The sequence below is a fragment of the Tamandua tetradactyla genome, chromosome 1 (genome assembly GCF_023851605.1).
Source record: "Tamandua tetradactyla isolate mTamTet1 chromosome 1, mTamTet1.pri, whole genome shotgun sequence".
Classification (NCBI taxonomy): Eukaryota; Metazoa; Chordata; class Mammalia; order Pilosa; family Myrmecophagidae; genus Tamandua; species Tamandua tetradactyla.
In genome coordinates this window covers 17,590,344-17,612,293 of record NC_135327.1, presented here as the reverse complement: position 1 = coordinate 17,612,293, position 21,950 = coordinate 17,590,344, and the positions used below count along the sequence as shown (strand labels likewise).

At 36.7% G+C, this 21,950-nt stretch overlaps 1 protein-coding gene across 5 annotated transcripts in view; it reads right to left on the bottom strand.

Annotated features, from left to right (window-relative positions):
- Positions 1-21,950, bottom strand: part of TRPC4AP (transient receptor potential cation channel subfamily C member 4 associated protein) — a 166,294-nt gene that overhangs the window by 29,716 nt on the left and 114,628 nt on the right. For all 5 annotated transcript variants that reach the window (XM_077170594.1, XM_077170558.1, XM_077170579.1 and 2 more), the window contains one exon: positions 9,803-9,988. In XM_077170594.1, coding sequence (XP_077026709.1) covers positions 9,803-9,988 — 186 coding nt within the window. The remainder of the gene's footprint in view (positions 1-9,802; positions 9,989-21,950) is intronic.

Here is a 21,950-nt window from a genome sequence, read left to right as displayed (position 1 = left end):
GACTGAGTATTTGCTACTTCTGCCTAGGATCCATAAGAGGTATCCTTTCTGAAGATTTCCCACCATTTTACAAAGAAGAACCATCTAAGGTTTTTTAAGGTTCAACTTTCTGAGCAGACTGGTTATCACAACTGAGAGTAATGATACAATGGACATTTTATCTACTAGTAGATTTTCATTTTACTCAGCATCACAATCACCAAACAACAACTAAGTAAATTTATGGAACACCTGCTATGTGCCAGGCACCACACTTTGGGCTTTAGATAAACCATCTAATTTATTCCACTATTCTGTTAACAAAAAACGTGTATGAGTCATTCAGGCCACAGTGGAATACACTCTCAGGACGATAGTAGAGCAAAGTGATCTGGAATTATGTTTTATTCCACTTGCAGTTTTGTGACTCTGGGCAAGTCGCTTCCTTTCAGGGCCTTAGATTGCACTGCAAAATGAGAATAATAGAAGTTTTATAGTGGACTGTTAGGGTTATTGTGAGGATAGAATGTAAACATAAGAAAAGCCAAGTGCCTGATTCTTAGACCACCAGTCAGAGTTGGGAGAGGCTATGTAACCTCAGGATAATTATCCTTCCTCAGTTTCTTCACCTTTGAGACTAAAGGATGAATCAGTAACTACTAAGGTTCCTTCAAGCTCCTACTGGAACTGTAACCCTAGATGCCTTAAATGAAAGCCAAAAAGACTACATGGTATAGAGCAGGGGTTACCAAACATATTTAGGAAAGATGCACCCAGAAACTAAGGTTATGCTACAGGATATCTTGACCAAAGAATCTAAATTATTCCACTCTATACACTTTTAAGTATTTTGCCAGCCATGTTATGCCACTAATACAGACCCACAACCCTGTGAGAAGACAAGCCGCTGAATGAAGCACAACTGAGAGCCCATGTGGGATGGTCTGTAAGAACAGACTCTGGACCCAGATTGCTGACTTAAACCCCAGCTCTGCCACTCGCTAGCTGGGTGCCCTTGGGTAAAGTACTTGATTCTCTGTGCCTCAGAATCCATCCTCATCTGTAAAAAAAGAATAATAATAGTATCTGCCTCTTACCAATGTTGTGAAGATTAAAGGACTTAATATATTCAAGATAATTAGAATACTGCTCGACATGTAAGCAATACATAAGTATTTGTTAAATAAAAGTTTAAAAACTCTGAGTTTTTCTATTAATGCTTGCTTGCTATTTGTTTTCTTCTTTTAATCTATCTGTTAGCTTTTACTGGAAACCAAAAAGACTTAAGAAAAATTTACTGGAGAAAATTCTATCTATTCACATACATTTTTAAATATCATTATTCAATTTCCATGTTGATACTCCTTGGCCCAGCTCCCAGAACAGAGTCTCTTGATTTGTGGAGAATCTGAAGAACTATCATGTAGAATGTTGGTTCTGCTGTATACTTACTGCGGGACCTCCTGAGCCTCAGTGTTCTCACCAACTAGTTCATGGGATGTGGGAGGACTGCAAGAGATGATGTCTATGGAAGAATGGCAGTGCACTGCGTGGCACACAAGCCCTCCCCAGTAATACATTTTTGTGGAAAACAGAGACAAAGGAGCTCAGACCCTCTTCCGAGTCACTGCCACCATTTGGTGCTGATAGCACAGGCCTAACAAGAAACCTTGTAGGATAAACAGTTTCAAGAAACAGTCCTTAAAAACAAATAATCAGAACTTGGCAACAAGATAAGTCCCAAGGATGAGAATACGAAAGCTAGCTCAAGAGGTCTGAGCTTTGCACCATTTCTCTTCAGCTCTGTAACACTGATTAAGGTGATCACCACTCTTGATGCCTGCCCCATTTTCTGGGGAAGACTCAGTCACTTTTTTTCCCTAAAGATCTGACATAATTCACCAACTTAAGTGTACAACTCAACGGTTTTGAGTATATTCACAAATACACTATGCAGCGATCACCACAATCAATTTTAGAACATTTTTCATCACTCCTCAAATATCCCATACCTAATAGCAATCACTCCTTATTTCTCTCCAACTCCCTAGCCCTTGTTTTCATGAATTTGCCTGTTCTGGGTACTTCGTATAAATCAAACTATATAATATATGGCCTCTATGACTGGCTTCTTTCCTTTAGTGTAATGTTTCCAAGGTTCATCCATCTTATAACACGTATTGGTAGTTCCTTTTTATTCATAAATAATATCTGACTATGGATATACCATATTTCACTTATCCATTCATCAGCTGGAATAATGTTGCTATGCCATCTATGTTTTTGTGTAGGTTTTGACATAGATTTTCATTTCTCCTAATTATACACCTATGAGTGGAATTGTTGGTCATATGGTAACTCTATTTAATCGTCTGAGGGGCTACTACTGTTTACCATCCCAAACAGTATATGAAGGTTTCAATTTCTTCATATCCTCACCATTACTTGTTATTACCTGTCGTTTTAATTACAGCCCTCTCAATGGGTATGTAGTGGTATATCATAGTGGTTTTCATTTGCTAATAATGTTGAACATTAGTAAAGTAAAGCTTTCACAAGCTTACTCAACCATTTCAATCTGCTTTGGAGAAATGTCTATTCAGATCCTTAGCTCAGTTTTCAATAGGAATATATTTTTATTATTAAGCTATAGGAGTTCTTTATGTATTACAGATACAAGTCCCTTATCAGATACATGGTTTGCAAAATTTTTCTCCCATTTTGTGGGTTGTCTTGACACTTTCTTGATGGTGCCCTTTGAAGCAGAAAAGGTTTTAATGCAGTCCAATTTGCCTATTTTTCCTTTGTTGCCCTTATTTTTAGTACATCTCTAAGAAACTATCATCTAATCACCATATGGATTTACACTGATGTTTTCTTCTAAGAGTTTATGTCTAAAGCTTTCAACAATGTTTTGTAATTTTAAGTTTGGTATAAAACTTAAATTTGCTAAGTATTTTATTTTTTGTGATGCTACTGTAAATGGAACTGCTCTATTTTTTTTTTTTACATGGGCAGGCACCGGGAATCAAACCCGGGTCCTCGGGCATGGCAGGCAAGCATTCTTACCTGCTGAGCCACTGTGGCCTGCCCGGAACTGCTCACTTAATTTCATTTTCAGATTGTTGGTAGTGTTTATAAATACAACTGATTTTTTTTTTTTTTAACATGGTCAGGCACTGGGAAATGAACCTGGGTTTCCAGCATGGCAGGCAAGAACTCTGCCACTGAGCTACCATTGCCCGCCCTACAATTGAGTTGTATATGTTAGTTTCATATCCTGCAACTTTGCTGAATTTATTTCTAATAGTTTTGTGTGTATGTGTTTTCTTTCAGATTTTCTATATATGATAATATTACTTATTCCTTTCCAATGTGGATGCTGTTTATTTCATTTTCTTGCCTAACTGCTCTGGCTAGAACCCCCATTCCAATGCTGAATGGAAGTGGCAATGGTAGATATTACTTGTTTTGTACCTGATCTTAGGAGGAAAGCTTTCAGTTTTTCACTATTAAGTATGACGTTAGCTATAGGTTTTTCATAAATGCACCCTGCTTGAGGAAGTTTCCTTCTATTCCTTTGTTGTTAAATATTTTTATCATGAATGGATGTTAGTTTTATTAAATGCTTTTTCTGCATTTATTGAATTGCTCATGTGGTTTTGTCCTTTATTCTACTGATACATATATTATATTGATTGATTTTTATATGCTGAATCTATCTTGCATTCCTAGAATAAAGCCCACTTGGAAATGGTGTATAATTATTTTTATGTGTTAGACTTGGTTTGCTAGAATTTTGTTGAGAATGCTCACATCTATATTCATAAAAGTTATTGATCTGCAGTTTCCTTTCCTTGAGATGTCTTTGCTTTTGGTATCAGGGTAATACAGGCCTCACAGGATTGGGAGGTGTTTCCGCCTCTTTCATTTCTTGGAAGAGTCTGAAGAATTGGCATTAATTTGTCTTTAAACGAATTTGTAAAATTCACTGGTGAAGTTCTATGGCCTGGCCTTTTTTTAGTCTGTAGTTTCGTTTTTGTTTTTTTTTTTAATTTCTAGTTCAATCTCTTTACTTATTACAGGTTGATTCAGTTTTTCTATTTCTTCTTCACTTAGTTTTGCTAATTGTGATATCAAAGGAATTTGTCCAACTCAATCTTTTTTCACCCTGTAAGGTCAGTTGTAATTTCCCCTCCCTCCAACCCTGATTTTAGCAATCTGAGACTTCTCTCTTTTTCGACTGGTCAGTGTACTGGGTTGAATAATATCCTCCCCCTCTCCCTGCCCCGAATTCATATCTACCCACATTCTCAGAATGTGATATTTCCCTAGAGCTTTGGAGCCAGCATGCCCTTGCCGACACCTTGATTTTAGACTTCTAATCTCTAGAACTGTAGAATACATTTCTGTTGTTTTAAGCCAAGGTATTTTGCTATAGCAGTTCTAAGAAATTAATATAATTTGTTAACTAATACAGTGGATGGTCAATGTTGTTAATCTTTGCAAAGAAATCAAATTTTGCTTTTATGAATTTCCTCTACAGTTCTTCTACATTTTCTTCATTTCCACTTTAGTTCTATTTTTCTATCTGCTTACTTTGGACTTAGTTTGTTCTTCTCTTTCCAGTGTCTTAAGGTAGAAGGTTAAGTTACTGATTTGAAATCCTCCTTTTCAATATTGGCATTTTCAGATATAAAATTCTTTCTAAGCTCTGCTTTGGCTGCATTCTATAAGTTTTGGTATGTTGTGTCTTTATTTTCATTTATCTCAAAGTATTTTATAATTTATTTTGTGACTTCTTTAAGCTTTAGATTATTTAGGAGTATGCTGTTTAATTTTCACATATTTGTGAAATTCCTATTTTTATTTCTGCTATTAATTTCCAATTTTACTTCATTGTGATTAAAGTACATACTTTACTGAATTTTAATCTTTTTAAATGTACTGAGGCTTATTTTCTGTCCTAACATAAGGTCTATACTGTAGAATGTTCTGTGTGCACATGAGAAGACTCTGTATTACATTGGAGTAGTCTACAGATGGATGTTAGGTCTAGTTAGTTTGTGTGTTGTTCAAGTCTTCTATTTCCTTGCTGATCTGCTTAGCTATTCTATCCACTATTTAAAGTGGGACATTAATGTCTTTAAATATTACTGCTGATTTGTCTATCTCTCCTTTTTTGTGTGAGCTTTGGTTTACTGATTTTTTTGGTTCTGTGGTGATGAACATATGCTTATAATTTTATATCTCCTAATGGATTAAACATTTTATAAAATGTCCTTCTTTGTCTCTAGTAATATAGTTTGTTTTACTTTATTTCCTATTAGCATAGCTACTTTAGTTTTCTTATTGCTTTTGTTCGCATGATACAAACGTTTCCATCTTTATTTTCAACTTACTTGTCTTTGAATCTAAGTGTGTCTCTTGTAAATTGCATGTGGTTGGATCTTGTGTTTTTTTTTATCCACCATGACAACCTCTGTCTTTTGATTTGACTGTTTAATTCATCTATATTTAATGTTATTATTGATATAGTTGGGTTTACATCTGCCATTTTATTTATTGCTTTCCATATATCTCATTTCTTTCTCTCTAATTCCTTCTTTGCTGCTTTCTCTTGCATTAAGTATTTTCTACTGTAACATTTCGATCCCCTTAATGATTTTTTCACTATATATTATTTATTTATTTAATGGTTGCTCTATGGCTTGCCACATACATCTTAACTTACCAGAATCTGCTTCAGATTTACACTAACTTAATTCCAGTGAGATACAGAAATGTTAGGCCTATGTAATTCTATTTCCTCTTCTTTTTTGTGCTGTTACTGCTATACATATTACATCTGCATATGTTAGAAACCCAGCAATACATTGTTATGATTATTATTTCATTTAATTTCATGTGCTAAAGAAGTTAAGAGAGCAAGTATATATTTATAGAGTTCGTATTATTAACTCTTACCTATCATCTTGGTTCTCTTATCTTATTAACATGGATTTGAGATACCAGCTGGGTCATTTTCATATTCCAATATAACTTTGCTCTCATTCACCTTCTTTGTGCCACTATTGTCAAATATATTACATTTTTATATGTTATAGGACCAGCAATGTAATTTTAAACATATTGTTTTATACAACTGCACTTTAAATTAGTTCAGAGAAAAAAGAAGAAATACACATTGTCTTTACAGTTACATAATTATCTTTACCAGTGCTCTTTTTTTGTGTGGATTCAAATTATTGTCTGTGGTCACTTGTTTTCAGCCTGAAGAACTTCCTTTACTGTTTCTTGTAAAGGCAGGTCAGCTAGCAACTAATTCTCATAGTTTTTGTTTACCTGGGAATTCTTTGTTTTTTTTTTTTTTTAAAGACAGTTTTGCTTAAAAGAAGATTCCTAGTTATCACTTTTTTCTCTTAGCAATTTGATTATGCTGTTTCTCTGCCTTTGGGCGTCCATTTTTTCCAATGAGAAGTGTGCTGGTTTGAAATGATGTATGTACCCTAGAAAAGCCATGTTTTAATCCTAATCCCATTTTGTAAAGGCAGCTGTTTCTTCTAATCCCTATTCAGCACTGTATGTTTGAAACTGTAATCAGATCATTTCCCTGGAGATGTGATTTAATCAAGAGGGTTGTTAAGCTGGATTAGGTGGAAGTGTGTCTCCATCCATTTGGGTGGGTCTTGATTAGTTTCTGGAGTCCTATAAAAGAGGAAACATTTTGGAGAATGAAGGAGATTCTGAGAGAGCAGAGAATGATGCAGCCACAAGAAGCAGGGTCTACTAGCCAGCGACCTTGGGAGATGAAGAAGGAAAATGCCTCCTGGGGAGCTTCACGAAACAGGAAGCCAGGAGAGAAAGCTAGCAGATGATGCTGTGTTCGCCATGTGCACTTACAGCTGATAGAGAAGCCCTGACCGTGTTCACCATGTGCCTTCTCATTTGAGAAAGAGACTCTAAACTTCATCGGCCTTCTTGAACCAAGGTATCTTTCCCTGGATGCCTCAGATTGGACACTTCTATAGAATTGCATAATTGGGACATTTTCTTGGCCTTAGAACTGTAAACTAGCAACTTATTAAATCCCCCTTTTAAAAAGCCATTCTGTTCCTGGTATATTGCATTCTGGCAGCTGGCAAAATAGAATAAGAAGTCAGCTGTTAACTTTATTGGGATTCCCTTATACATGTGGAGTTGTTTTTCTCTTGTTCCTTTTAAAATTTTCTCTATCTGTGTCTTTCAGTATTTTCATTATGATATGTAATATCTCTTAGTTTACCTACTTGGAATTCTTTGAGATTTTTCTCTTTTTTTTATTTTGCCTCAAAATAATGATGAATTTATTAAATGCACTGAAAACAGCCACCACCCAAATTTTATCTTTTACTTGCTGTGGAAAACCTTTAGTTGACCTTTCTGGTTTAAACTAAATGAAAATTAAGACTTCCTATTTTAAGTTTTCTATCGTATTAATAAACCAGGCCAACACATGGAATGTAATAGACAATCTAATGACAAGAGTACTACTCAAGCAAAACTTACGTCTTTAATGAGAAAAACAAGAAATCCAAAGTCCCATGGATGAAGCAAATGAATATTAACTATGAAAAGGTCCTTCTCCAGTGGCATTCCCTGAGTCTGAAATCCAGCAGTTCCTGAAACAGGCTCACAGCTCTAACAAGAAATGAGCTGTTGCCACTCAAATTGCCAATGCAGGTGGCTTTCTGATGTCATTGAGATTTTCAGATATGCAACGTTTTCCATCAAATTTTGGAAGTTTTCAACCATAATTTGCTTGGATATTTATCTGCTTCTTATCTCTCTTTCCAGTACTCCTATTATGCTTATGTTGGTGCACTTTGTAGTGTCTCACATTTCTCTGATGTTCTTTTTAATTTTTTCTACTTCTTTTTTTCAATCTACTACAGGTTGTTTGGTTCTTTTTTATGCCAGTTCAAATCTATGGTTGAGTGTGTCTAGTGAACTTTTCATTTTGGTTACCGCACTTTTCTATTCCAGAATGTCCACTTGGTTCCTTTATATAATTTCTATCTAATTATTTGTATTCTCTTTTCAATGAGATATTGTCATAGCTTTTTCTACTTCTTTAAGCACTGTTTTCTTTACTTCTCTGAATATATTTACAATGGTTGTGGAGTCTGTATCTGGTAAATCTCTCTAGGCCCTCTCATGGGCAGTTTCTGTTGCCTGCTTTTTTTTCTCCCACCTACATATGGGTCACACTTTGTTTCTTTCCATGTCTTATAATTATTTGTTAAAGTAGACATTTTTGTAATATTCTGTGTAGCAACTCTGGATACTGATTCTTTTCCCTACTCTCTAGGCCTTGGTACCTGGCTAGACAATTTTAGTGAAGTCTCATCCACAGTATGAAGCCTTTGGTGACACACCTCAAAAAGCATGGCCTTGGGCACGTACACAAGTTCACTGGGATCACACCGGTTTTAGAAGGGCTCTATCTGGTCATTTCCTGACCTCTTTGTTAAGGTGTTTCCCTCATATGGTATCACACCCAGTTGTTAGGCTTCACCAATTGCTGGCTGATTGTATCTGATAATGCCCTGGGGCATAAACACCACCACAGTTTGATTCAATTAAATTTAAGCAGGGGTAATTTATGAGGCCAGTCTAAAATTTGTTTCACCCTCAGGAACTATCTTCTTAGCTGTCTCTTTCCCTGGTTCTTCCTGATGAACTAGATGGCCTGTGGTTTAGCTGCTCATAAATATGAGGAGTTACCAGTCACCTCTTATTTGTTTACAACCAAAATCGCCACTGTTTTTTGAGAACACCCACAGGCTTGAACTTCTCTATACTGTTCTTATGGACTGTCTCCCCCACTGGAAAAAAATCTTTGAGCCATTACTCTGTGGGGGCAGGGATAGTAGCCTCTATTTTCTCAGCTACCACTCCCTGAATGGAAACTGTCCTACCAGTGAGTTGGGACAAGGGCAATAAAGGCCACAGTATTCTTAGCCTGCCTCCCATGGAACAGAGCTTTGGTACTATGAACAGGGGCTAGGTGGAGGAAGGGAGCTTCTGACTTCTTGGCCTATCACCAGCCAGATTAGGAGGGAATTAGAAATTTTGGCAACTATGCCACCCAGTGAGATATCATGTTCTTTCTTTGTGAGCTGAGTGGAGAGGAACTCTTGACTTCTTGGCTGTACTCCACACTCAGAGTGGAGCGTCCATTAAGCTGAGTAATGTGGGGGATGAGAAAAAAGCAGGTCATGGCTCAAGCATCACAGACTCTCACCTAAAGACTTTTCTTACTGAGTTGTAGTAGATTTTCTTGAATAAATGTTTCTTCAAACATTTCTTATGCTTGCTTTACAAGGAAGCAGGTCCACGGAGCTCTGCATACCACCATCCCAGAAGATGAACTCCTCTGTTTCCTTTTATCTGCACAATTATAGCACAAATTTCTGCATTTGTGCAATCTATTGCCAGTCTAATGGCTAGAGTCAAATGCTGCAGGGATGGATGTCTGATCCACGCTGGGCCGGAGTCTTTCTCCAGGAACCTGGAGCTGAACCTAGGAGTCTACTTATTTACTAGGTAAGATACTCACTGGGATAGAGAAAATAAACATGAGAATGGCACTGGATATTCTTCACCAACAAAGGGGACTTAGAAATAGAAAACAGAAGGGCAAAGCAAAAGAAGGCTAAAGAAAACAAACAAAAGAGAAAGAACACTTGGCTTCTCAAGAATGCTCCAATTACTGGGTTCCAGTTCATTTCTGAGATATAGGTGCTTCAGGTTATGGCTCCATGGGCCTACAGCAAAGTACCTTGATTATGTTCAGATTCCTCGTTGGCCACTCGCATCAGGGCATCCAGCACCAGAGCATTGTCTAGCCATGTATACCACTCCTCTAACTCCTGAAGGAAGCTGGCTGTCCCTGTCGACTCTGACACCTTTCGAGTTGCCAGTTTGCAAAGCCGCTCAACAAAGCCAGGGATGCTGAGAAGGGCCGCTGCCAGGAAGAGAACAAAAAAGATAATTTGCAAAACTGAAACCAGTAAAACCAATTCAATAAAGCCTTCAACATGCAACCGGATCCCTTCCTGCATGTAGGAATGCCTCTTATTCTGACAGCAGCTAGTTAAAGCTGCTCTTTTAAACCGAAACGTCAAGCCAAGGTAAAATGGTAGCAAAGTTATAGAAATAAGTTAATTTTTCAGCAAGTGCAGGGAAACAGGTTTTCACCAATCTACAGGGGAGAATATAAATTACAATAACTGTTGTGACTTAAATTTTTTAATGGTTTTTAAAATTTATTTAAACAATTAACAAATGAATTAAAACATTAATATGTGATCATTCCACTCTACATATGTAATCAGTAATTCACAATATCATCACTTAGTTGCATATTCATAATTTCTTAGAACATTTGCATCAATTCAGAAAAAGAAATAAAAAGACAACAGAAAAAGAAATAAAACAAAAACAGAAAAAAAAATTATACATACCATACCCCTTACCCCTCACCTTCATTGATCCCTAGCCTTTCAAACTAAATTTATTTTAACATTTGTTCCCCCTATTATTTATTTTTATTCCATATGTTCTATTCGTCTGTTGACAAGGTAGATAAAAGGAGCACCAGACACAAGGTTTTCACAATCACACAGTCACACTGTGAAAGCTGTATCATTATCAATCATCATCAACAAGAAATATGGCTACTGGAACACAGCTCTACATTTTCAGGCAGTTCCCTCCAGCCTCTCCATTACATCTTGAATAACAAGGTGACATCTACTCAATGCGTAAGAATAACCTCCAGGATAACCTCTCAACTGTTTGGAATCTCTCAGCCATTGACACTTTGTCTCATTTCACTCTTCCCTCTTTTGGTCGAGAAGGTTTTCTCAATCCCTTGATGCTGAGTCTCAGCTCATTCTAGGATTTCTGTCCCACGTTGCCAGGGAGGTCCACACCCGTGGGAGTCATGTCCCACGTAGACAGGGGGAGGGTGGTGAGCTTGCTTGTTGTGTTGGCTGGAGAGAGAGGCCACATCTGAGCAACAAGCTCTCTTGGGGATGACTCTTAGGCCTAAACTGTAAATACACTTGACCTATCCTTTGTGGGGTTAAGTTTCATATGAACGAACCCCAAGACTGGGGGCTCAGCCTATAGGTTTGGTTGTCCACACTGCTTGTGAAAGTATCAAGAATTCAACTTGGGGAAGTTAAATTTCTCCCTGTTCTCACCATTCCCCGAAGGGGACTTTGCAAATACTTTTCCACTCGCTGATCAAATCACTCTGGACAAACCAACAAAATCTCAGGTCCTACCTGAGATTCCAAGCACTTATGGTGTTCAATCAAGCTATCTACATAAGTTATATTAGAAAATGCACCAGTGTTATGACTTAAATTTATGTGTCTAGGCCAGCTGACCTATTTCCTGGAATTTGTCATGTCATATATAGGACATTTGTAAAAGATGTTCACTGATAGGGTTTCTGTAATAAAAGGGGGAAATAACTAAATATTCATCAATAGCAAATTGATTAACTATGATGGCACATCCATACAATGTAGCCACTAAGAATGATGATATTTATACAGTGGCTCAAAAAGATTTAAATTCATCTGTTAGAGAAAAGAATAAATTATGAAGCAGGACTGGTTTAAGCCCAGTCCACTCTCCTCAAAATTTCAGTTCTTTAAAACAGACAGATAATATATACACAAATAAAGAACTGAAGAAAATACAGTGAGTTATTTATTGTAGCTATTTCTAAGTAAAAAAGGCTGTAAATACTCCTTTTAAAGCTACATATCTGTAGTTTCTGATATTATTGGAACAAATTTGTACTAAAAGGAAGAAGGAAGATAAACATTTTTTCCTTTGGTAAAAATCAGAAACTGAAAAATTACCCAATTCCTATTTCTGCCAATCTCATTTTACTCACAATAAACACGATGAAAATTCTGATCAGCCTAAGACAACATAAACTTTGGAAGCAGGGAAACTCAGATCCTAATCTGTGCTACGTTACATAACCTTCTTTAAAGTTAGGTTAGTAGAGAGGTAAATAAAACTACCCTACAACACCATTTGTTACCTGCCAGATTGGTAAAGATCAAAATATTTGATACTGTATTAGAAAGGTGGAGTCACCAGGCATGTATCCTTCACTGCTGTTAATAGACTGGTATAAATTCTATTGATAGCAGTTGGTAATATCTATCAAGATTACAAAATCATAGATTTCCTGTGCCTTTACATGTGCACCTTGAGGAAGTTACTCCCCATGTGCGAAAAGATGATATATAAGGTTACTCACTGGTATATTATTTGTAACAGCAGACTGGAATTAACTAAAAGGTTCTCAGTAGAAGCAGCCTGGTTAAGTAAATTTTTGTACATCTCTTACTGAACAGAACAGCAAGCAGCCATTTAAAATAAATCTTTGTATACAAACAGAATAATTTCCAAGATAATTAAAATGAAAAAAAAGGATGGTGTAGAAAAAGGTATATATTTGGTATTATCAGCTTTTAGTGGTATCTCAGTTTCAATTTGCAATTCCCTAGTGACATATGATATTAAACATCTTTTCATCAACTTTTTGGCCACTTGTAAATATCTTCTTTGTTAGCGTATCCAGATATTTTCCCCATTTTTTAAAACTTTTTAATTGCATAGTATAACATATATACAAAGCAAAGAAATAAAAAAGCAATATTTTTCAAAGCACTCTTCAACAAGTAGTTACAGGACAGATCCCAGAGTCTGTCATCCTCTCAGACCTTTTCTTGTAACTGCTCCAGAATATAGGAGGCTAGAAGGCTTAAATAAATATTTTTTATCACCACAATTGACTTTTTTCTTTTTTGTGAAAAATAACATATATACAAAAAAGCAGTAGATTTCAAAGAACAGCACCACAATTTGTTGTAGGACATATTTTCAGAGTTTGACATGGGTTATAACTCCATAATTTTAGGTTTTTACTTCTAGCTGCTCTAAGACACTGGAGGTATCAATTTAATGATTCAGCATTCATATTCATTTGTTAAATCCCACCCTCACTGTATAACTCCATCACCACCTTTGATCTTTTCATCTCTCTCTTTAGGGGTGTTTGCGCTATGGCCATTCTAACTTCTTCTTACTGCACGGGTCTGTCACTAATATGGGGTAGAGAGATAGAACTACCTGATGCTCCGGAGAGGCTGGGCCCTCTAGGTTTCAGAACTTATCTGGACCAGGGACCCATCTGGAGGTTGTAGGTTTATGGAAAGTTACCCTAGTGCATGGAACCCTTGCGGAATCTTATATATTGCCCTAGGTGTTCTTTAGGATTGGCTGGAATGGCCTGGCTGGGGGTTGGCAGGTTATGATAGGTAGGAAGTCTAACTGAAGCTTGCATAAGAGCAACCTCCAGGGTAGTTTCTCAATTCTATTTGAATTCTCTCTGCCATTGCTACTTTATTAGTTATACTTCTTTTCCCTCTTTTGGTCGGGATGGAATTGTTTACCCCACGGTGCCAGGGCCAGATTCATCCTGGGAGTCATCTCCCATGTCGCCAGGGAGACTTTCACCCCTGGATGTCATGCCCCATGCAGTGGGAAAGGCAATGATTTCACTTGCAGAGTTGGGCTTAGAGAGAATGAGGCCACATCTGAACAACAAAAGAGGTCCTCCAGAAGTAACTCTTAGGTATGTCTATAGGCAGTTTAAGCTTCTCCACTACCCACATAAGCTTCATACAAGTAAGCCCCAGAACTGAGGGCATGGTCTATTGATTTGGGTGTCCCTAAAGTTTGACACAGTATCAGGGGATACCCTGATTATTTCACCTATTTTTAATTGGGTTGCTTCTCCCCCCCCACACACACACTTTTTTTTTAAATAACTGGAGAAGTTGTGAGTTTACAGAACAATCATACATAAAATACAGGACTCCCATATACAACCTTATTAAACTTGCACTGGTGTGGGGCATGCTACAATTGACGAAAGCACATTTTTGTAATTGTACCATTAACTGTAGTCCATGGTTTAACTTAGGGTTCATTATCTGTATTGTGTGGCTCACGGATTTTTCAAAAAATTTATTCTAGTAACAAAAATACAAACTAAGCATTCTTCTTTTAACCAAATTCAAATATATAATTCAGTGTACTGTTAATGACACTCACAATATTGTACCACTATCACCATCATCCACTACCAAAACTTTTCCATCACCCCAAATAGAAACTCTAAATTTTAAGCCTTAACTCCCTATTCCTTACTCCCACTGCATCCCCTAATAACCTACATTCTAGAATCTGATTTTTTAAGTTTCCTTATTCTAATTATTTATATCAGTGAGATCCTACAATATTTGTATTTTTGTGTTCAGCTTATTTCACTCTACAGAATGTCTTCAAGGTTCATCCATGTTGTCACATGTATTAGAACTTCGCTCCTTTCTACAGTTGATCAATATTCCATCAAGTGTATATTTCACATTTTGTTTATCCACTAATCAGTTGTTGAACACCTGAGTTGCTTCCATCTTTTAGCAACTATGAATAATGCCACTATGAACACCATTGTACAAATATCTGTTAGAGTCCCTGCTTTCACTTCTTTTGGGTATATAATTAGAAGTAGGATTGTTGTGTCATGTGGTAATTCCGTACGTGACTTTCTGAACAACTGCCAAACTGTCTTCCATAGCAGCTGCATTGTTTTACATTCTCACCAGTAATGAATGTTCCAATTTCTCCACCTCCTCTCCAATACCTCTAATTTTCTGTTTGTTTTTTTTTAATAGCTATTCCAGTGGTGTAAAATGGTACTTTGTTATGTTTTTAAAATATTTTTACTGAGGTATCTTCATACACCATGCAGTTTATCCAAAGTATACAATTAATGGCTCACAATATCACATAGTTGGTATTAATCACCATGATCATTTTTTGAATATTCATATCACTTCACAAAAAGAAATACAGAGAAAAAAAGAAAACACCCATACATCCCATACCCATTATCCCTCCTTCTCACTGACCACTAGTATAGCAATCTACCCAACTTTTTATACCTTATCCCATTATTTATTTTTTGTCCTTATTTTTTTATTTATCTGTCCACAGCCTAAAGGGAGCATCAACCATAAACTTTTTCACAATCACACGGTCACACAGTAAAAGCCATATAATTATACAATCATCTTCAAGAACCAAACAAAGCTACTGGACTCTATTTCAAAGGTTTAAGGCATTTCCTTCGAGCTACTCCAATACACCAAAAACTGAAAACTGAAAAGGGTTGTCTATCTAATACATAAGAAATAGCCTCCAGAATGACCTCTCACCTCTGTCTGAAATCTCTCAGCCACTGAAACTTTGTTTCATTTCTCTTTCCCCTGTTGGTCAAGAAGGCTTTCTCTGTCCCATGAAGCAGGGTCCTGGTTCATCCCCCAGGAGTCATGTCCCATGTTGCCAGGGAGATTTACACCCTAGAGTCATATCCTATATAAGGAGATAGGGCAGTGAGTTCACCTGCTGAACTGGCTTAGAGAGAAGGGCCACATCTGAGCAACAAAAAGAGGTCCTCTGGGGGTGACTAGGCAAATTATAAGTAGGTTTAGCTTCTCCTCTGCAAGAGTAAGTTTCATAGGAGCAAGCCCCAAGATCAAGGGCCTGGCCTTCTTTTTATGCTTTTGTTTTGCATTTTTCTGACGGCCAATGAAGTTGAACATTTCTTCCTGTGCTTTTGAGCCATTTGCCTAGCTTCTTTGGAGAAATGGCTACTCGTCTTTTGTTCATTTTTGAACTGGGTTGTCTTTTTGTTGTTGAGGGATTTCTTTACATATTCTGGATAACATAAAGCCCTTACTGGATAAGAGGTTTTCAAATATTTTTTTTCCATTGTGTAGGGTGTCATTTACTTTTGTGATGAAGTTCACTGAGGCACAAAAATTTTTAATTTTGATGAGGTCGTATTCTGTTTGTGCTTTGGGTATAATGCTGAAGAAACTATTGCATACCACAAGGTCCTGAAGAAGTTTCCCTATGTTTTCTTCTAGGAGTTTTAAAGCTCTGGCCTATGTTTAGGTATCTGATTCATTTTGAGTTAATTTTTGTATATGGTGTGAGGAGCGGTCCAGGATCATTCTTTTGCAAATGGAAAACCAATTTCCCAGCATGCACCATTTGTTGAAAAGACTATTCTTTTCCAACTGAATAGCCTTTGCCCCGTGTCAAAAATTTGTTGGCCATAAATGTAAGGGTTGACTTCTGAGCTCTCAATTTGATCCTACTAGTCTATATGCCTGTCCTTGTGCCCAAACCATGATGTTCTGATTACTGTGCTTTGTAGTAAGTGTTAGGATTGGGAAGTTTGAGGGGTTGTTTTCTTACTGTTGAGTTTTTAAGAAGTTCTTCGTATATTTTGGATATAAGACCTTTTTCAAATACATGCTTGGCAAATATTTTCTCCCAGTATATGACTTATTTTTTCATTTTTTTAAACAGCATCTCTCATAGGGTAGATCTGAAAATTTTAGTGAAGTCCAACATCAATTTTTTCTTTCATGGATTACATTTTTTAGTGTTGGATGTAAAAAGTCATTGCCAACCCACAGTCACCTAAATTTTTTCCTATGTTCTCTTCTAGAAGTTTTACAGTTTTGTGTTTTTCATTTAGGTCTGTAAAGCAATTTGTGTTAATTTTTGAAAGGTATAAAGTTTGTGTCTAGATTCTCTTTTCTTTTTTGCATGTTGATGTTCAGTTCTAACATCATCTGCTGAAAAGACTATCCTTTTTTCCATCAACATATCCTTTTCATTCCCTGTATAATTAGTGAGTAGATATAAAATATTTGTCCTTACTAAAAAAATAGGTAATTAAAACTAGATTGATGGTGCACACGTGGTTCAGTGGTAGAATCCTTGCCTTTCATATGGGAGACTTGGGTTCGATTCCTGGACCATGCGCCACTTCCCCCAAGGAGGAAAATAAAAAACACCTACTTTTTCTTAAAAGAAGTAATCTTTTGCTTAACAAACTGGCAACTACCAAGATAAATGATAATGTCCTGCTCTAGTAAGGGCAGGGAGAAAACGGGCACTGTCAAATACTGTTGATAGGAAGATGAACCAATAATTTCTTTGGAAGGTAATTTGACAATATCTATCAACATATCCATCATATGACATTCTATACACAAGCTTGTTATTTGTAGAAGCAAAGATCTGATATAAACTAAATTTCCATCAATAAGGGACTAGGTCAAATAAATTAAGGTTCATCCAAATAATAGAATACTATGTACTTGTAAAAAGGAATCAGATATTTCTATGTGTACTGAAATGGATTTTTTTTTTTTTTACATGGGCAAGCACTGGGAATTGAACCTGGGTCTCCTGCCTGGCAGGCGAGAACTCTGCATGTTGAGCCACCATGGCCCACTCTGGAATGGAATATTTTCAAAGATAAAATTAAAAAAGACAGGGACAAAATATTACCTTTCTTATCTTGCCAACTTAACAAACAGGGAGGAGAAACACACATATATATATAAACACACTCACATAATTGGGCACATGCAGAATATTTCTGAAGGGAAGTATGAGAAACGTTAACAGATTACCCTGGAGAGGGGACAAACTTTCCACTGCATACGTACTAGTCTTTTGCGATGTTTAAATTTTCTTAACCTTAGATATGCATTAACTTTTCCTAAAAATGTTTGGGTTCTACATAAAAACTTCCACATATTTGAACACAGCTGGCTTTTTAATCTACTGTTTTTCTTCTCCTGGGTAAATAGCTCCAGTTACTTGAACTATTCCTCACAGAATAGTTCCTAAGACCTAGTCCTCCCCACCACGCACACTTAAAACAAAGCTCTTCAGATGTGATTTCCCCAGTTCTCAAGGTTTTAGAATTCTTAACACCCAAGAGGTTTCTCAGCTTCTGTAAATCACTTATCTCTTGAAAGGCTCACAAAAGATACGGGCCCAGATAATTATCTAGCCTATGGTTTCATTTACATCTTTCATTAAATATTTGCATGATTTTATCCCGGGAGTGGAGCCATTTGTTTTCATCTGGATCTATAAAAGCTACAACTATGAGTTTTGAGACTTCTAAAGAGTGACCCATATTTTATTGCTTAAGACACAGGAATCTAGTATAAATCATTACTTAGTTGGGCCAAAAAAACCCTCACAGCTACAATTCATTAAAAGCAAAACAAACTTTTTTGGGGGGCAAGAGTCTATGTTTCAGCTTTTTATACATCCCCACTTAAAAGTAGGAGGGAGGGCAGGTCACAGTGGCTCAGCAGGCAGAGTTCTCACCTGCCATGCTGGAAACCTGGGTTTGATTCCCAGTGCCTGCATATGCGCGTGCGTGGGAACACACACACACATACACACACACAGTAGGGGGACTTCAACTAAAACATGACAACAGTGAGCACTAAGGTCTACCATATCCACATTTTTTCAATTATTATTATCAAACCAAAATAACATACAAACAGGAACATTCTTTTTCTTTTTATTTTTTGGATTAATGAAAATTATTTATTTAGATCAAATTCATAAAAGGTGGAATTTCTGAGTCAAACAATATATACATTTTTAAAGTTTTAACTTCTGGAAGGGCTGAATCACCAGAAAGTATTAGCAGGTAGAGATGTCCGTGGACCTTCAATCATGCTGGGCGTTATAATTAACATAAAAACCCTTTGGGCATGGGTATTAGGAAAATTAGGCAGACAAATTTACTCCTGATAGGAATTAGGCATTGGGGAGCAGATTCTTCTTCCTTTCCAATTATGATGCCTTGTATTTCTTTTTCTTGTCTAATTGCTCTGGCTAGAACTTCCAACACAATGTTGAATAACAGTGGTGATAGTGGACATCCTTGTCTTGTTCCTGATCTTAGGGAGAAAGTTTTCAGCTTTTCCCCATTGAGGATGATATTAGCTGTGCATTTTTCATATATTCCCTTTATCATTTTAAGGAAGTTCCCTTGTATTCCTATCCTTTGAAGCGTTTTCAACAGGAAAGGATGTTGAATTTTGTCAAATGTCTTCTCTGCATCAATCGAGATGATCATGTGATTTTTCTGCTTTGATTTGTTGATATGGTGTATTACATTAATTGATTTTCTTACATTGAACCATCCTTGCATACCTGGGATGAATCCTACTTGGTCATGATGTATAATTCCTTTAAAGTGTTGCTGGATTCGATTTGCTAGAGTTTTGTTGAGGATTTTTGCATCTATATTCATTAGAGAGATTGGTCTGTAGTTTTCTTTTTTTGTAATATCTTTGTCTGGCATATGTATCACCCCTACATATGAGGGTGATGAATGAGTTAGTAGCTTTCCCTCCTCTTCAATTTTATTGAAGAGTTTGAGCAGGATTGATACTAACTCTTTCTTGAATGTTTGGCAGAATTCACATATGAAGCCATCTGGTCCTGGACTTTTCTTTTTGTGGAGCCTCTTAATGACTGATTCAATTTCTTTACTTGTGATTGGTTTGTTGAGGTTGTCTATTTCTTCTCAAGTCAAAGTTGGTTGTTCATGCCTTTCTAGAAAGTTGTCCATTTCATCTACATTTGTTGTATTTATCAGCATAAAGTTGTTCATAGTATCCTGTCATTACTTCCTTTATTTCTGTGGGGTCAGTGGTTATGCCTCCTCTTCCATTTCTGATCTTACTTATTTGCATCCTCTCTCTTCTTCTTTTTGTCAATCTTGCTAAGGGTCCATCAGTCTTACTGATTTTCTCATAGAACCAGCTTCTGGTTTTATTGATTTTCTCAATTGTTTTCATGTTTTTGTGCTCTAATCTTCATTATTTCTTTCCTTTTGCTTGCTTTGGGGTTAGTTTGCTGTTCTTTTCTCTACTTCTTCTAAGTGGAAAGTTAATTCCTTGATTTTCACCTTCTTTTTTGATATAGGCATTTAGGGCAATAAATTTCCCTCTTAGATGAATCCCAGAGTGATTTGATCAGTGAGGATAAAAGTATTTGCAAAGCCCCCTTTGGGGAATGGTGAGAACGGGGAGAAATTCAACCTCCCCAAGTTGAATTCTTGATATTCTCACAAGCAGTGTGGACAACCAAAGCTAAAGGCTGAGCTCCCGGTCTTGGGGTTTGTTCATATGAAACTTAACCCCACAAAGGATAGGTCAAGTCTACTTAAAATTTAGGCCTAAAAGTCACTCCCACAAGAGCCTCTTTTGTTGTTCAGATGTGGCCTCTCTCTCCAGCCAACACGACGAGCAGTCTCACCACCCTACCCCTCTCTACGTGGGACATGACTCCCAGGGGTGTGGACCTTCCTGGCAACATGGGACAGAGATCTTGGAATGAGTTAAGACTAAGCATTAACGGATTGAGAAAAACCCTAGAATGAGCTGAGACTTAGCATCAAGGGATTGAGAAAACCTCAACCAAAAGGGGGAAGAGTGAAATGAGACAAAGTGTCAATGGCTGAGAGATTGCAAATAGAGTCGAGAGGTTATCCTGGAGGTTATTCTTACACATTGAGTAGATGTCACCTTGTTATTCAAGATGTAATGGAGAGGTTGGAGGGAACTGCCTGAAAATGTAGAGCTGTGTTCCAGTAGCCATGTTTCTTGAGGATGATTGAATAATGAGCTGTCACAATGTTACTGTGTGATTGTGAAAACCTTGTGTCTGATGCTCCTTTTTTTTTTTAAATTTTTTTATTAATTAAAAAAAAATTAACAGACAAAACATTAAGATATCATTCCATTCTACATATACAATAAGTAATTCTTTTTTTTTTTTTTTTAAGAGAGAGGGAGGAAGGGAAGGAAAGACAGAGAGAAGGAAGGAAAGATGGAAGGAAGGAAGGGAAACATCTTTAAACATTTTCTTGTTTTATTGTATTTTGTTTGTTCGTTTGTTTTTTTTTTTTACATGGGCTGGGGCCGGGAATCGAACCGAGGTCCTCCGGCATGGCAGGCAAGCACTTTGCCCGCTGAGCCACCGCGGCCCGCCCAGTAATTCTTAATATCATCACATAGTTGTCTGATGCTCCTTTTATCTACCTTGTCAACAGACAAGTAGAACATATGGAATAAAAATAAATAATAGGGGGAACAAATGTTAAAATAAATTTAGTTTGAAATGCTAGTGATCAATGAAAGCGAGAGGTAAGGGGTATGGTAGGTATAATCTTTTTTTTTTCTTTCCTGTGTTCGTTTTATTTCTTTTTCTATTGTCTTTTTATTTCTTTTTCTGAATTAATGCAAATATTCTAAGTAATGATGACTATGCAACTAAGTGATGATATTGTGAATTACTGATTATATACGTTGATGTTTTATTTGGTTTCTTAATTTTTTAATTAATAAATAAATTTAAAAAAATAAAAAAACAGAATTTCCCTCTTAGCACTGCCTCTGCTGCAACCCATAAGGTTTGATATGTTGTGCTTTCATTTTGATTTGCCTCGAGATATTTACTGATTTCTCTGGTAATTTTTCCTTGACCGACTGGTTAAGAGTGTGTTGCAGAGCCTCCACATATTTGTGAATTTTCTGGCACTCTGCCTACTACTGATTCCTTTATGATCTGAGAAAGTGTTTCGTATGATTTCAGTCTTTTTAAATTTATTGAGAGTTGCTTTGTGACCCAGCATATGGTCTACCCTTGAGAATGATACATGAGCACTTGAGAAAAAGGTGTATCCTGCTGTTGTGGGGTGTAATGTTTTATAAATGTCTGTTAAGTCTAGCTCATTTATTGCATTATTCAAATTCTCTGCTTCTTTAATGATCCTCTGTCTAGATTTTCTGTCCACTGATGAGAGTGGGAAATTGAAGTCTCCAACTATTATGGCAGATGTGCCTATTTCTCTTTTCAGTGTTTGCTGCATGTATTTTGGAGCATTCTGGTTTGGTGCATAAATATTTATGATTATTATG